The sequence below is a fragment of the Anomaloglossus baeobatrachus genome, chromosome 8 (genome assembly GCF_048569485.1).
Source record: "Anomaloglossus baeobatrachus isolate aAnoBae1 chromosome 8, aAnoBae1.hap1, whole genome shotgun sequence".
NCBI classification, from domain to species: domain Eukaryota; kingdom Metazoa; phylum Chordata; class Amphibia; order Anura; family Aromobatidae; genus Anomaloglossus; species Anomaloglossus baeobatrachus.
The window spans coordinates 97,088,524-97,106,747 of NC_134360.1; the positions used below are offsets into that span (position 1 = coordinate 97,088,524).

General features: G+C 46.8%; 1 protein-coding gene across 1 annotated transcript in view; it reads right to left on the reverse strand.

Moving 5' to 3' along the window:
* The window catches only part of GUCY2C (guanylate cyclase 2C), a 686,038-nt gene that overhangs the window by 30,676 nt on the left and 637,138 nt on the right, over positions 1 to 18,224 (reverse strand). The window contains 2 exon segments of the mRNA XM_075320892.1: positions 117 to 215; positions 5,488 to 5,662. Coding sequence (XP_075177007.1) covers positions 117 to 215; positions 5,488 to 5,662 — 274 coding nt within the window.

The following is an 18,224-nucleotide window of genomic DNA, read 5'->3' on the forward strand; positions in this document are numbered from 1 at the left end:
AAATAGCAGTATATCGAAAAAGCTATCTATGTTACCAAAAACAATGATACAACAATTTAAGACCAAATAAGTTTAAAGTTAGTTTAAGTCACTATCACATTCTGAAAGATTCTTACGCAATCCTGTAGACTCCATCCGTGAAGCTGTATTAACAGTGTCACCGAAAAGGCAATATCTTGGCATTTTAATCCCAACTACACCAGCAGCACATGGTCCTGGGAAAAAAAACAAGCATTATAAACCAGTTTTATGGTAAGCAGTGAATCATAGTGTGTGAAATAGTATCTATTCACATGAAACTACTGATGACTTTAAAATTATTCAATACATGCAAACTGCATGACTGAAGGTCACACATGAGCAGTCATTTCTGGTAATGTCTATTGCAACTAAAAATCATGCAGTTTGCAATTTGCTTTAGTTATACACCTTTTACAAGAGAAACTTATTTATTTCATATGGAGAAGCAAATTTTGTAGCAGCATCTGTTTGTAGCCATAATGAAATCTCATTTATAAGTTATCAAACCTGACAAACCAAATAGCAGAAATACAAATCACAATGGTCCTCATGGGGCTTCTACATAAACCTAGAAGAAATGAGTTGTGAAATCCATTATACTGTACAAAGTCTTGGTCTTCTTGACATAAGGCCTCATTCAGATGACAGTCATTTATCAGTTAACCAAAATATTATCCGCTTTTCATTAGTGTTTTAGATACAATTTTCATCTGTTCAGTTTTTACCATCAGTGTTTAAAGAGATTCTGTCACCAGGTTTTTGCTACTTCATTTGAATGCAGTATGATATAGGCAAAGAGACACTGAATCCAAAGATATAACAGTTAGTTTATTGGATGCAGCGGTTCTGACACAATCAGAGATTTACATTTAGCAATGCAGCAGAGCTGAAAAAGCTGCTCCTGAGTACAGTGATCTGCTAATCACAGGAGGGGGAGTGGTCGATCTAGGAAGCACGTGCCAAGTAGTCAAAGCAATAATAATGTTCTGGTGATAAAAAAAAATCATTGCACGTAAACAACACTACAGACCTTGATAAGCGAGCCATCGCTGAAATCTGTGTTTTAACCCTTACAGCATGCAGTCCATACATTACATAGCAAAAAGCTGCTGACAGATTCCCTTTAACCCCTTCACCCACCAGGTTGTTTTCACCTTCACGACCTAGACAATTTTGTCAATTCTGACTAGTGTTACTTTATGCAGTAATAATTCTAAAACGCTTCAATGGTGATTCTGAGTATGTTTCTTCATGACATATTGTCCATCATGTTAGTGGTAAATTTAGGACAATATCGGAAATTTGACGAATATTTAGAAAATTTCTCAATTTTTAAACTTTGAATGTATGCCCTTAAACCAGAGCGCTATGTCACACAAAATAGTTAATAAATAACATTCCCCACATGTCTACTTTATGTCAACACAATTTTGAAACATCATTTTTTTGTTAGGAAGTTAGAAGGGATAAAAGTTTATCAGCAATTTTTCATTTTTCCAATCAAGTTTACAAAACCATTGTTTTAGGGACCACATCACATTTGAAGTGACTTTGAGAGGCCTAGATGATAGAAAATACCCAAAAGTGACACCACTCTCAAACTCAGCTGTATGGGCCACATGTATAAAAACAAAATTGAGAGGGGCCACATTCTTTCTAGGACAAAGTGACATTTTTAATGATTCCATGGTTTTTTTTCTATGCATCTTTGGATCACTTTTTTGAACATGTTTTGCTTGTTTATTAGAACAAACCTGCACTTTTTTGTTTAGTTACGTTTATATATAAAAAAGGCATTTTTAATGGCAAAAAAAAAATAATCATGCTTTATTTTGAATTTTATCACTTTCTTGTAAGATTGTATTACAATTAGCAGCATCATATAGTAATTTTAGCCAACATATTGTAGTAATGTCCCCACCTATGTGCCCTGTAGTAATGTCCCCCATCCTTGTAGTATTGTACCTAGTAGTATTGTGCCCATCCTTGTAGTATTGTGCCCATCCTTGTGATATTGTGCCCTGTAGTATTGTGCCCATCCTTGTGCCCTGTAGTATTGTGCCCAGTAGTATTGTGCTCATCCTTGTAATATTGTGCCCAGTAGTATTGTGCCCATCCTTGTGGTATTCTGCCCATCCTTGTAATATTGTGCCCAGTAGTATTATGCCCATCCTTGTAATATTGTGCCCAGTAGTATTGTGCCCATTCTTGTGGTATTGTGCCCATCCTTGTGGTATTGTGCCCATTCTTGTGGTATTGTTCCCTGTAGCATTGTGCCCATCCTTGTGCCCTGTAATATTGTGCCCATCCTTATGCTCTGTAGTATTGTGCCTAGTAGTATTGTGCTCATTCTTGTAATATTGTGCCCAGTAGTATTGTACCCATCCTTGTAATATTGTGCCCATTAGTATTGTGTTATTCCTTGTTGCTTTGTGCCCAGTAGTATTGTGCCCATTCTTGTGGTATTGTGCCCATCCTTGTGGTATTGTGCCCAGTAGTATTGTGCCCATCCTTGTAGCATTGTGGCCTTTAATGTTATACCCATCCTTGTAGTATTGTACCCAGTAGTAGTGTACCCATCCTTGTAGTATTGTGCCCAATAGTATTGTACCTATCTTATAGTATTGTGCCCAGTAGTATTGTGCTCATCCTTGTAGTATTGTGCCCTGCAGTATTGTGCCCATACGTGTAGTATTGTGCCCAGTAGTATTGTGCCCATCCTTGTTGTATTGTGTCCAGTAGTATTGTGCCCATCCTTGTAGTATTGTACCCAGTAGTATTGTGCTCATCCTTGTTGTATTGTGCCCAGTAGTATTGTGCTCATCCTTGTATTGTGCCCAACAGTATTTTGTCCAATCTTGTAATATTGTGCCCTGCAGTATTGTGCTCATCCTTGTAGTATTGTGCCCAGTAGTATTGTGCTCATCCTTGTAGTATTGTGCCCTGCAGTATTGTGCTCATCCTTGTAGTATTGTGCCCAGTAGTATTGTGCTCATCCTTGTAGTATTGTGCCCTGCAGTACTGTGCCCATCCTTGTGGTATTGTGCCCTGTAGTATTGTGTCCATCCTTGTGCCCTGTAGTATTGTGCCTAGTAGTATTGTGCTCATTCTTGTAATATTGTGTCCAGTAGTATTGTACCCACCCTTGCAATATTGCGCCCAGTAGTATTGTATTATTCCTTGTAGCATTGTGCCCAGTAGTATTGTGCCCATTCTTGTGGTATTGTGCCTATCCTTGTGGTATTGGGCCCATCCTTGTAGCATTGTGGCCTTTAGTATTATACCCATCCTTGCAGTATTGTGCCCAGTAGTATTGTACCCATTTTCGTAGTATTGTGCCCAGTAGTATTGTGCTCATCCTTGTAGTATTGTGCCCTGCAGTATTGTGCCCATCCTTGTAGTATTGTGCCCACTAGTATTTTGCACATCCTTGTTAGTATTGTGCCCAGTAGTATTGTGCCCAACCTTGTAGTATTGTGCCCAGTAGTATTGTACTCATCTTTGTAGTATTGTGCCCAATAGTGTTTTGCCCGTCCTTGTAATATTGTGCCCTGCCGTATTGTGCTCATCCTTGCAGTATTGTGCTCATCCCTGTGCCCTGCAGTTCTGTGCTCATCCTTGTAATATTGTGCCCATCCTTGTGCCCTGCAGTACTGTGCTCATCCTTGTAGTATTGTACCCAGCAGTATTGTGCTCATCCTTGTAATATTGTGCCCAGTAGTATTGTACTCATCCTTGTAATATTGTGCCCAGTAGTATTGTGTTATTCCTTGTAGCATTGTGCCCAGTAGTATTGAGCCCATTCTTGTGGTATTGTGCCCATCCTTGTGGTATTGTGCCCAGTAGTATTGTACCAATCTTGTAGTATTGTGCTCAGTAGTATTGTGCTCATCCTTGTAGTATTGTGCCCTGCAGCATTGTGCCCATCCTTGTAGTATTGTGCCCAGTAGTATTGTGCCCATCCTTGTTGTATTGTGCCCAGTAGTATTGTGTTCATCTTTGTAGTATTGTGCTTTGCAGTATTGTGCTCATCCTTGTAGTATTGTGCCCAATAGTATTTTGCCCATCTTTGTAATATTGTGCCCTGCAGTATTGTGCTCATCCTTGTAGTATTGTGCCCAGTAGTATTGTGCTCATCCTTGTAGCATTGTGCCCTGCAGTAATGTGATCATCCTTGTAGTATTGTGCTCATCCTTGTGCCCTGCAGTACTGTACTCATCCTTGTGCCCTGCAGTACTGTGCTCATCCTTGTGCCCTGCAGTACTGTGCTCATCCTTGTGCCCTGCAGTACTGTGCTTATCCTTGTAGTATTGTGCTCATCCTTGTGCCCTGCAGTACTGTGCTTATCCTTGTAGTATTGTGCTCATCCTTGTGCCCTGCAGTACTGTGCTTATCCTTGTGGTATTGTGCTCATCCTTGTGCCCTGCAGTACTGTGCTTATCCTTGTAGTATTGTGCTCATCCTTGTGCCCTGCAGTACTGTGCTTATCCTTGTAGTATTGTGCTCATCCTTGTGCCCTGCAGTACTGTGCTCATCCTTGTAGTATTGTGACCAGTAGTATTGTGCTCATCCTTGTAGTATTGTGCCCAGTAGTATTGTGCCCATTTTCGTAGTATTATGCCCTGTAGTATTGTGCCCTGCAGTATTGTGCCCATCCTTGTAGTATTGTACCTATTAGTATTGTGCTCATCCTTGTAGTATTGAGCCCTGCAGTATTGTGCTCATTCTTGTAGTATTGTGCCCAGTAGTATTGTGCTCATCCTTGTAGTATTGAACCCTGCAGTATTGTGCTCATCCTTGTAGTATTGTGTTCATTCTTGTCTCATTACTAAACAAAACCTTCACATTTACCACTTATCACTGAATGGTCTGCACTATGCCCTTTGTACATTAGTAACTGAAACCCATGTGCTTTCAAGTCTTAAGAAGAACTGTTGTGAAAGTGGAGAATAAAAGACATCATCAAACTTTCCTCTATGAGAATTTCCCCCCTGTTCTGTAGGTGTACTAAGTCTATGACGTATTTCCAACTTCTTCTTATGATGAGATTTATTTGTTCAGTGTAGCAGATTTCATAGCTAATTTCTTCTAACCTAAAGTAATAGCCACATGAGGATCATTATGATATGCATTTAGAATATGTATTTGATAGTATGTCAATTACTGCATTGCAAATCCACAGCAGTCGCAGTAAAGATCGCATGCAGTTTATCCAAACCATTTTATGCGATTAAAAGCACTAAGTGTGAATAAGCACAAAGGTGTGTACAAGTTTAGTATTTATCATAAATTATAACAAAGTATGTATGAGAGTCTAAAAATCATCCGATATAAATGCAAAAAAAACCAACATACATTTAACAACATTTTTAAAATTCAAGATAAATGTTTCCATTATTGTATATTTTATGATACAAGAAAAGCACATCCAAAATACCAGGTATTTTCAATACATTAATTTCATACCTGAGTGAATTCCAATCCGTATCCATACAGGCAATCCAGGCAAATGGTTCAATTCAAAAGAACCCATAAAACTAACAATATCCAAAGCCATCCTACATATATCTATTGCATGGCGATTTCCATTTCGATTAGGAAGACCACTGACTACCATATAAGCATCTCCAATTGTTTCAACCTTAGGAGGACATAAACACTTAGGTTACTGAATAACACTTACTACCACTTTAAGAGACATTCAGAGATATATTTTTCTCATATGTGAACTAATGTGTTGCTAAAATGGATAGCACACTGACCAATTGAGTTTAATATAACCATTCACGCATGTGTTTGTTCAACAGATCCTTGTGTCTGTTCCATTAAAATCAGTGCGCGTCCTATTCTAATCGATTTTTGGCGATCAGATTTGGTCATTCAAGACAACGGGGAGTAGGAAACCATTAAATTGGAGGACCACCATTTTCTAGCCATTTTAAAACTAGAAGTCCCAGAAATTTCGAGCTCCAAAGGTTCCAAAGGTAGAAATGTTAAATGAACCCTCTCTGGGACTTCTAGTGTTAAATGGACCCACTGAATGTTGCCAGTGTCGGGAAAAAAGGTTCAGATAGTTCACCTGTAGGGATGGGCGAACCCGAACTGTAAAGTTCGGGGTTCGTACCGAACACATGGTGTTCGTGCACACGATCCCGATCATGAGCTTTCCTGGGAAGCTCATGTTAGAGTTCGGGTCCAGTTCAGGTCCAGGGGCTGTAAAAAAAAAAAGCACATTATTAAAAAACATTATAATCATACTTACAGGTCCCGCGACTCGTCCTGCTGACTCTTCTGCATCCGATCATTGCTGTGCTTTCCGGTAAGCCTGACTAAAAGGACTTTCCGTGACATAATAGCCATGTGACCAGTCACGTGTGATTGTTGTATTACTTCATTGGCTACAGACTGGTCACAAGACTATGATGTCATCAAAGGTCCTGTTACTTTGTAACTTTGATTGTCTCTGTGCGAATGTCACATCGCATCACGGCACAATCTCCTGACAGCAGGGGGTCATCTGCATGTGCTTCCATACAGCTGATGCTCTCCTGCCTGGAGAGCATCAGGTGCGGGGTGATGCAATGGGAGCAGAGCTGACATGGCTCGCTCTGCTTCTCATTGGGTATACACTGTGTCTGCACAGAGTGATGAAACTGACATTGCTCTACCTGTGGATTACGTCGGACTAAGGATTATTTTTATAATAAAGATGGAGTCTCTAAATGTTTTTTATTTTATTTCTAATAAAAAAAAAAGTTGTGTTTTTTTTACCTTTCTACTAGAAATTCATGGTGGCCATGTCTAGTTTGGCATGACACCATGAATTTCGGGCTTAGTACCAGCTGAGAATACAAAGCTTGTATTAACCCCTTTATTACCCAGCGTGCCACCTGGCTCGTCCAGTTTAGCCAATACTGGCTGAGAAACAGTGCGCCATTTCCAGGGGTGGCTGCGGGCTGCCGAGAATCCCAGCTCCCAGCTGCCTGGCTTTACCTGACTGGCAATCAAAATTCGTCAGGAGTCCACGCATTTTTTTTTTTTTTTACTAATTAAAAAAAATAATGGGCTTCCCTGTATTTTGATCGCCAGTTTTGGAGGGAGGGGAGTTGTATACCCTTGGAGGGAGGGGAGCTGTATACCCTTGGGGGGAGGACAACTGTGTACCCTAGAAGGGACAGCTGTATACCCTTGCGGGGGAGCACAGCTGTATACCTTTGGGGGAGCTATATACGAGGGAGGTGAACTGTATACCCTTGAGGGGGAGAGCTGTATACCCTTGGAGAGGAGAGCTGTATAGCCTTGGGGGGAAGGGAGCTGTATACCCTTGAAGGGACAGCTGTATACCCTTGCGGGGAAGGAAAGCTGTATACCTTTGGGGGATCTATATACGAGTGATGTGAGCTGTATACCCTTGGGGGAGAGCTATATACCCTTGGAGAGGAGAGCTGTATACCCATGGGAAAGAGCTGTATACCCTTGGATAGGAGAGCTGTATACCCTTGGGGAGGAGAGCTGTATGCCCTTGGGGAGAAGAGCTGTATACCCTTGGGGGGAGAAGAGCTGTATACACTTGAGGTGGAGGGGAGCTATATACCATTAGGGGGAGGGGAGCTATATACCCTTGGAAGGAGGGGAGCTGTATATCCTTAGGGAATGAGAACTGTATACCCTTTGGGGGAAGGACAGCTGTATACCCTTGGGGAGAGGACAGCTGTATTCCTTTGGGAGAGCTATATACTAGGGAGGTAAGCTGTATACCCTTGGGGGAGGAGAGCTGTATAACCTTGAGGGGGACAGCTGTATACCTTTGGGCAGAGCTATATACCAGGGAGGTGAGCTGTATACCCTTGGGCGGGAGGAGAGCTGTATACCCTTGAGGGGGACAGCTGTATACCTTTGGGGGGAAGCTATATACCAGGGAGGTGAGCTGTAAACCTTTGGGGGGAGCAGAGCTGTATACTCTTGGGGGAAAGCTGTATACCCTGGGGGGAGAGCTGTATAACCACAGCATAATCCTGCATATGTACCGCCCCGGGGCTTGGCCGGCTGTCGAACCGCTCAGATCTGAGCTCGCTGGTGGGTGGCTCGAGCTCCTTCCGGACCCGGGGGTCACGTCGCTCTAAAGGGAAGCTGGAGCTACGTGTAGGGATTTCGGTGGGGAAGGTTCACGGCCGAGGCCCTGGCGTTTAGGGATGTAAGTTCGTGACGCCACCCATGGGGTTGTGGTGAATGTGAACACAACCGCTGCCGTTAACTAGGCTCCTGGGGATGGTGTTATGCAGCCTGGTGTTGACCCCTCCGTGGGCAGCGGGTGATGGTCCCGGGGCCCGGTGGTTGTGAGGTGCGGGCAAGATGGTGTGGTGCGATGCACGGCCCGAGGGCACTGTTGTACTCACTATGACTGATACACCGGATGTAATACTACTGTATGTTCTGAGGATTTCGATTGCGTTAGGGCAATGACAACAGAGACGAGTTCTTGGTACAAGATGTTATATAATATGTCACCACGGTAGATACACAACGGGAATAAACACAGTAAAACAACACACAAAACGGAGCGAAGGGGATTCCCGGGGCCACGCACCGGACTCCCCCAGGGAGACCACCAGAGCGAACCCCTGTACAGGGACTGTCCGGCAATCAACCCCGGAAGGCCTAAATGTGCGGCAGCCGGTACACAAGGGGCAAGTGGTATAGTCTAGGAGTGTCCGTACGGGATGATTGTCCAGAGTGGTTACGAACCGGGCAGAGTGCTGATCAAAGACGGCAGACGGAGTCCGGGCACAGCTTGAAGAAAACCGGGTATGGTCCAGAGTCGGTCGGTAGAGTTTCAGGAGAATCCAAGGCAATCAGGAAGTAGAAACAGCAAAGCAGGAGCACACAGCAAGCAGTATACTCAGGCACTGGACTGGGCTGAGAGGCGGCCTTTTAAGCAGCTGGACAGGAAGTAGGGCAACAGAACCTTAAACTCCATGTTAACTGAGGGCAAGCTCATTCAAAAGAGAACTGGAAAACCTGGAAACCTGACATTACTCCCCCCCCCAGAGACGGCCTCAGGACGGATCAGGGCCCGGCTTGTCCGGGAACCGTCGATGAAACTGAGCGATCTTCCGGGGTGCCCGAATGTTACCCACCGGTTCCCAGGAATCGTCCTCGGGGGCGTACCCCTGCCAACGTACCAGATATTGAAGCCGACGACGATGGAGCCGGGAGTCAATAATTGTAATACTTATTCTATGTTCTGAGGATTTCGATAGCGTAGGGCAATGACAATCAGAGACGAGTTCCGGGTACAAGATGTTTATAGTATGTAACCACGGTAGATATAGAACAAACACAACAACACAATAACACATACAATACTTTCCAGAATAGACGCGGAGGGGATTCCCGGGGCCACGCACCGGACTCCCCCAGGGAGACCACCAGAGCGAACCCCTATACAGGGACTGTCCGGCAATCTACCCCGGAAGGCCTAAATACGCAGCAGCCGGGATAAGGAGCAAGCGGTAAAGTCAATGAGTGTCCGTACGGGAATGTTTGTCCAGAATGGTTACGAACCAAAAGAGAACCAGGCGGCGTGCTGACCGAAGATGGTAAACGGAATCCGGGCGCAGCCTTGAAGAGCCGGGTACAGTCCAGAGTCAATCAGTAGGTAGTCTTTTAGGGGAATCCAGAGGTAATCAGGGATAAGCAGCAACACAGCAGGAGCACACAGCAGGCAGTATACTCAGGCACTGGACTGGACTTAGAGGCGGCCTTTTAAGCAGCTGGACAGGAAGTAGGGCAACAGAACGGTAACCCCCATGTTAACCGAGGGCAAGGGCAGTCAAAGAGAACTGGAAAACCTGGAAACCTGACATTACTCCCCCCCCCAGAGACGGCCTCAGGACGGATCAGGGCCAGGTTTGTCCGGGAACCGTCGATGAAATTGAGCAATCTTCCGGGGTGCCCGAATGTTACCCACCGGTTCCCAGGAATCGTCCTCGGGGGCGTACCCCTGCCAACGTACCAGATATTGAAGCCGACGACGATGGAGCCGGGAGTCAATAATGTCCTCAACCACGAACTGCTCCTCGCCGTCGACCATCACAGGCGGAGGAGGAGGCACAACACGACCATGAAACGTATTAGGGGAAACGGGTTTGAGGAGAGACACATGAAAGACCGGGTGTACCTTTAGATGGTGCGGTAACCGTAGCCGACAGGCCACAGGGCTCACGATCCCGGTGATCTTAAACGGACCGATGAATTTTTGTCCCAGCTTCTGCGAAGGAACACCCAATTTCAGGTTTTTGGTGGATAACCATACAGAGTCCCCTACCTTGTACATGGGTGCCGGTTTCCGGTGAGTGTCTGCCGACCTCTTGTAACGCTCCTGGGCCGTAGCCACGGTGTCCTTTAGAACCTCCAGATTTTGTCGTAGTTCTGTCAATCTGTCCTCCACCGCTGGCACCGAAACCGCAACCGGTGACCTAGGCAAAATAGTCGGATGGTAACCCAGGTTAGCGAAAAAGGGCGTTACCTTAGTGGAGCTGCTCTGAGTGTTGTTGTAGGAGAACTCCGCCAACGGAAGCATCTTCAACCAATCGTCTTGGAGATGGCTGACATAACAGCGAAGGTATTGTTCCAGGGTTTGATTCGTCCGTTCGGTTTGTCCATTTGTCTGAGGATGGTATGCAGAAGACAGACAGACATCAATCTGGAGTGCCGTACAAAACCCCTTCCAGAATCTAGACGTGAACTGCACGCCCCGATCGGAGATGATCTCGTCTGGTACCCCATGCAATCGGAATACGTTCTGGATAACCAAATCCACCGTCTCTGCGGCTGAGGGAAGACCGGTACACGGAATGAAGTGAGCAGCTTTAGTCAATCGATCCACCACCACTAAAATGGTATTATGCCCGCCTGAGACTGGCAACTCCACAATAAAATCCATGGAGATAGACCCCCAAGGGCGAGATGGTACGGGTAACGGTTGGAGGAGTCCCGTAGGAGCCACACGAGGGACCTTGCACCGGGCACAAACCACACATGAGTGGACATAGTCCTTCACGTCCTTTAAACAGGTAGGCCACCAGAAAAACCGGCTCAGAAATTCCTGCGTCTTCTGTACCCCCCTATGACCGGCCAACACGGAGTCATGAACCAACTTGAGAACCCGAAGTCTTACGGCCTCCGGGACATAAATGCGTCGTTCTCTCAACCACACACCATTCCGAAGAACAAGAGTTACATCATTCGGAGGGGCAGCAAGAAATACATCACCATCATAGGCCAGCTTAATGTCCTTCCACAAGTCCTGGTCCTGGAGTACTCCAACGAAATTGGCATCTGATAACACGGTCTGAGACGGGGTTCCAGGCACGGAGTCCACGGCATGGATTCGGGACAAGGCATCGGCTTTCCCATTACGTGAACCTGGACGGTATGTAACGACAAAATTGAATTGGTTAAGAAATAGGCTCCAACGGGCTTGCCGTGGAGACAGGCACCTGGCAGACTTAAGAAATTCCAGATTACGATGATCTGTGAGTACTATCACTTGCTGCGCGGCTCCCTGTAAGTGGTGTCTCCATTCCTTGAAAGCGGCAATAATCGCCAATAATTCCTTATCCGCAATGTCGTAGTTCCTTTCCGCAGGGGACAACCTGCGGGAAAAGAAGGCACACGGATGCAGGAGACTCTTGTCCCCGGTCCTTTGAGAAAGAATGGCCCCTAATGCGTAGTCGGAAGCGTCGACCTCCACGATGAAGGGAAGTGCGGGATTCGGATGCACTAGTATGGGTGCTGAGGTAAAACATCCCTTGAGACGATGGAACGCTTCCTGAGCCTGGGCGGACCATACAAACTTCTGTCCTTTCTTAGTCAACAGAGTGATGGGACGAACAATCTCTGAAAAGTTACGGATAAAGCGTCGGTAAAAGTTGGCAAAACCGACAAAGCGTTGTACCTCTTTGATGTTTCCCGGTTCCGGCCAGTCTAGAATTGCTTGTATCTTGCTAGACTCCATGTTCAGCCCCTGAGGAGAGATGACATAACCTAAGAACTGTATTTGTGAGCAGTGGAACTCACATTTCTCCAGTTTAATGTACAGGTGGTTTTCCCTCAGCCGGTTAAGTACGGTCTTGACGTGCTCCTGGTGTTCCTGGAGAGAATCAGAAAAGATTAGAATATCATCCAGATAGATCACCATGAATTGGTCCATGATATCCCTAAAAATGTCATTAACTAGATGTTGAAATGCCGCAGGAGCGTTACAAAGTCCAAAAGGCATCACTAAATACTCAAAATGTCCGTACCGACATCGGAACGCGGTCTTCCACTCGTCTCCGGGACGTATACGAAGCAGATTATATGCCCCACGGAGGTCCAATTTGGTGAATATCTTTGCCTGTTGGACTCTCTCCAATAGCTCCGGAATCAACGGTAACGGATACCGGTTCCGGATGGTTATTTTATTCAGTTCCCGGTAGTCAATACAGGGTCTCAGAGTCCCCTCCTTCTTTTTCACAAAAAAGATGGGTGCCCCTGCGGGCGAGGTAGACGGGCGAATAAATCCCTTGGCCAGGCTTTCATCGATATACTCCTTTAGGGCTTCTAGCTCAGGTGCCGCCAACGGGTAAACATGACCAAACGGGATTTCTGCCCCTGGGAGTAAGTCTATGGGGCAATCATACGGTCTATGCGGAGGAAGCCGATCGGCCTTTCTTTTGTCGCATATGTCAGCGAAGTCACGATAAACCGGGGGTAAAACGGGTACCTGTACCGTGCCTTCTGCATGTGGTGTTACCGGAACCGGAACAGTTGGACAAATGGCCGGACCACTCTGCGGTGGGAAGGATATCTCCTTAGTTTCCCAATCGATGACCGGATTTGTAGACCGTAGCCACGGAATACCTAAAATAATCGGAAAATGTGGAGAAGAGATCATCATGAAAATAAGAGTCTCCTGCTGACCTGGTTTCATCACGCATTCTAGCGGTACTGTTTCCCGATCCACTGGTCCAGATGTTAACGGAGATCCGTCTACCGTCTCCATGGTAACCGGTGAGGATCTTTGCTGAGTCCGGATACCGTGTTTACTGGCAAAAGAAAAGTCCATGAAATTTCCCCCTGCCCCAGAGTCTATCATTGCAGAGGTAGGAATTAGCTGTCCCTCCCACCGGATCTGAATGGGGAGTGAACAATGGGTATATTTCCCTTCTGAGTCCTTCAGTGAGGTAGACATTACAGTCAAGGGAAATACCGCATCCAAGTGTCCACTTGCCTCAGAGATGTCAGACTCTGCGTCCGTGTTGTCACACTCTGCCATGGCTGCCAATACCTTATTTGGGCGATTCGGACGTTTCGGGCAGTCGATTAAGAAATGGTCCGATTGACCGCAGTAGAAACACAAACGCTCACGGAGCCGGTGTTCACGACGTTCGTTGGTCTCTCGCTTTTGCAGAGAGTCCACTTGCATAGGTACGTCCTCGGCCTCCCGTGGCGTCCTGAAAGCAGGTTCTCTGGAAGGAAACGTATTATTATTTATACGGTTTATAGCTGCCCATTTTTCCTGTCTACGTTCCGTCAAACGGGTATCTATGCGCACACAGTGCTGGAGAAACAGGTCAAAATCCCCTGGGGATTCGGAACGGGCTAACTCGTCCTTGATGGTACCGGACAAACCCTTTCTGAAAACGGACAATAATGCATTGTTTCCCCAGTCGGTGTCTACCACTAACCTCCTGAACTCAGTGGCGTATTCAATGACAGAGCGCTTTCCTTGACGTAAGGAAAGGAGAGCAGATTCAGCGGTAGCACGGCGATTCGGATCATCAAACATCTGCGCCATTGCGTTCAGAAAGTCATCTAGGTGATTTAAACGGATGTCCCGATTCTCTATCATAGGATTAGCCCAAGCCAGTGCTCGTGAGGTTAATAACATGATGATACATAACACCTTTGACCGGTCAGAACGGTAATAATCAGCATGTACATCGAAAAATAGTATACATTGGTTAATAAATCCACGGAACTGACTACGATCACCATTGAAACGGAATGGGGGTAACCTAGGCATACCGGCAGCTGGTACGGACGTAGTGGGGCCGGCTTCCTGAGCCTCCACTCTGACTTGCAAATCCTGTATAGCCGGACCCAGTACCTGGTGATCATGGCCCAGCTGCGCCTCCACATCTCTAAGCTTAGTCTGCACCACCTCCATCTCCTGCTGCAGGGAGTTAATCATGGAGAACAGCTGATCTACTCGTGTCTCAGTCATTGCCCCAGCGAAATCCTCTAATGGCCTGAGTATAATGTAATACTTATTCTATGTTCTGAGGATTTCGATAGCGTAGGGCAATGACAATCAGAGACGAGTTCCGGGTACAAGATGTTTATAGTATGTAACCACGGTAGATATAGAACAAACACAACAACACAATAACACATACAATACTTTCCAGAATAGACGCGGAGGGGATTCCCGGGGCCACGCACCGGACTCCCCCAGGGAGACCACCAGAGCGAACCCCTATACAGGGACTGTCCGGCAATCTACCCCGGAAGGCCTAAATACGCAGCAGCCGGGATAAGGAGCAAGCGGTAAAGTCAATGAGTGTCCGTACGGGAATGTTTGTCCAGAATGGTTACGAACCAAAAGAGAACCAGGCGGCGTGCTGACCGAAGATGGTAAACGGAATCCGGGCGCAGCCTTGAAGAGCCGGGTACAGTCCAGAGTCAATCAGTAGGTAGTCTTTTAGGGGAATCCAGAGGTAATCAGGGATAAGCAGCAACACAGCAGGAGCACACAGCAGGCAGTATACTCAGGCACTGGACTGGACTTAGAGGCGGCCTTTTAAGCAGCTGGACAGGAAGTAGGGCAACAGAACGGTAACCCCCATGTTAACCGAGGGCAAGGGCAGTCAAAGAGAACTGGAAAACCTGGAAACCTGACAATAATGTCCTCAACCACGAACTGCTCCTCGCCGTCGACCATCACAGGCGGAGGAGGAGGCACAACACGACCACGAAACGTATTAGGGGAGACAGGTTTGAGGAGAGACACATGAAAGACCGGGTGTACCTTTAGATGGTGCGGCAACCGTAGCCGACAGGCCACAGGGCTCACGATCCCGGTGATCTTAAACGGACCGATGAATTTTTGTCCCAGCTTCTGCGAAGGAACACCCAATCTCAGGTTTTTGGTGGATAACCATACAGAGTCCCCTACCTTGTACATGGGTGCCGGTTTCCGGTGAGTGTCTGCCGACCTCTTGTAACGCTCCTGGGCCGTAGCCACAGTGTCCTTTAGAACCTCCAGATTCTGTCGAAGCTCTGTCAATCTGTCCTCCACCGCCGGCACCGAAACCGCAACCGGTGACCTAGGCAAAACATTCGGATGATAACCCAAGTTAGCAAAAAAGGGCGTTACCTTAGTGGAGCTGCTCTGAGTGTTGTTATAGGAGAACTCCGCCAACGGAAGCATCTTCAACCAATCGTCTTGGAGATGGCTGACATAACATCGAAGGTATTGTTCCAGGGTTTGATTTGTCCGTTCGGTTTGCCCATTTGTCTGAGGATGGTATGCAGAAGACAAACAGACATCAATCTGGAGTGCCGTACAAAAGCCCTTCCAGAACCTAGACGTGAACTGCACGCCCCGGTCAGAGATGATCTCGTCTGGTACCCCATGCAATCGGAATACGTTCTGGATAACCAAATCCACTGTCTCTGCGGCTGAGGGAAGACCGGTACACGGAATGAAGTGAGCAGCTTTAGTCAATCGATCCACCACCACTAAGATGGTATTGTGCCCGCCTGAGACTGGCAACTCCACAATAAAATCCATGGAGATAGACCCCCAAGGGCGAGATGGCACGGGTAACGGTTGGAGGAGTCCCGTAGGAGCCACACGAGGGACCTTGCACCGGGCACAAACCACGCATGAGTGGACATAGTCCTTTACATCCTTTAGACAGGTAGGCCACCAGAAAAAACGGCTCAGAAATTCCTGCGTCTTCTGTACCCCCCTATGACCAGCCAACACGGAGTCATGGACCAACTTGAGAACCCGAAGTCTTACGGCCTCCGGGACATAAATGCGTCGCTCTCTCAACCACACACCATTCCGAAGAACAAGAGTTACATCATTCGGGGGGGCAGCAAGAAATACGTCACCATCATAGGCCAGCTTGATGTCCTTCCACAAGTCCTGGTCCTGGATTACTCCAACGAAATTGGCATCCGATAACACGGTCTGAGACGGGGTTCCAGGCACGGAGTCCACGGCGTGGATTCGGGACAAGGCATCGGCTTTCCCATTACGTGAACCTGGACGGTATGTAACGACAAAATTGAATTGGTTAAGAAATAGGCTCCAACGGGCTTGCCGTGGAGACAGGCACCTGGCAGACTTAAGAAATTCCAGATTACGATGATCTGTGAGTACTATCACTTGCTGCGCGGCTCCCTGTAAGTGGTGTCTCCATTCCTTGAAAGCGGAAATAATCGCTAACAATTCCTTGTCCGCAATGTCATAGTTCCTTTCTGCAGGGGACAACCGGCGGGAAAAGAAAGCACACGGATGTAAGAGACTCTTGTCCCCAGTCCTTTGAGAAAGGATGGCCCCTAATGCGTAGTCGGAAGCGTCGACTTCCACGATAAAGGGAAGTGCGGGATTCGGATGTACCAATATAGGCGCTGAGGTAAAACAAACCTTGAGACGATGGAAGGCTTCCTGGGCCTGGGCGGACCACACAAACTTCTGTCCTTTCTTGGTTAACAGAGTGATGGGACGAACGATTTCTGAAAAATTACGGATAAAACGTCGGTAAAAGTTGGCAAAACCGACAAAGCGTTGTACCTCTTTGACGTTACCCGGTTCCGGCCAGTCCAGAATTGCTTGTATCTTGCCAGACTCCATGTTCAGTCCCTGAGGAGAGATGACATACCCTAAGAATTGTATCTGTGAGCAATGGAATTCGCATTTCTCCAGTTTAATGTACAAGTGATTTTCCCTCAGCCGGGTAAGTACGGTCTTGACGTGCTCCTGGTGTTCCTGTAAGGAATCAGAAAAGATTAGGATATCGTCCAGATAAATCACCATGAATTGGTCCATGATATCCCTAAAAATATCGTTAACTAGATGTTGGAAAGCCGCGGGAGCGTTACAAAGTCCAAAAGGCATCACTAGGTACTCAAAATGTCCATACCGACATTGGAACGCGGTCTTCCACTCGTCTCCGGGACGTATGCGAAGTAGATTATATGCCCCACGGAGATCCAATTTGGTGAATATTTTTGCCTGTTGGACCCTCTCCAATAGCTCAGGAATCAACGGTAACGGATACCGGTTCCGGATGGTTATTTTATTCAGTTCCCGGTAGTCAATACAGGGTCTCAGAGTCCCCTCTTTCTTTTTCACGAAAAAGATGGGTGCCCCTGCTGGTGAGGTAGACGGGCGAATAAATCCCTTGGCTAGGCTCTCATCAATGTATTCTTTTAGTGCTTCTAGCTCAGGTGCCGCCAACGGGTAGACATGGCCAAACGGAATCTCCGCCCCTGGAAGTAAGTCTATGGGGCAATCATACGGTCTATGCGGGGGAAGCCGATCGGCTTTTCTTTTGTCGCATATGTCAGCAAAGTCATCATAAACCGGGGGTAGAACAGGTACCTGTACAGTGCCCTCCGCATTCGGTGTTACTGGAACCGGAACAGTTGGACTAATGGTCGGACCACTCTGCGGTGGGAAGGTTATTTCCTTAGTTTCCCAATCGATGACCGGATTCGTAGACCGTAGCCACGGAATACCTAAAATAATCGGAAAATGAGGAGAAGAAATTATCATGAAAACAAGGGTCTCCTGCTGACCTGGCTTCATCACGCTTTCTAGCGGTACTGTTTCCCGATCCACTGGTCCAGAGCTTAACGGAGATCCGTCTACCGTCTCCATGGTAACCGGTGAGGATCTTTGCTGAGTCCGGATACCGTGTTTCCTGGCAAAAGAGGAGTCCATGAAATTTCCCCCTGCCCCAGAATCTATCATTGCAGAGGTAGGTATTAGATGCCCCTCCCACCGGATCTGAATGGGGAGCGAGCAATGGGTATATTTCCCTTCTGAGTCCTTCGGTGAGGTTGACATTACAGTCAAGGGAAATACCGCATCCAAGTGCCCACTTGCCTCAGAGATATCGGACTCTGCGTCCGTGTTG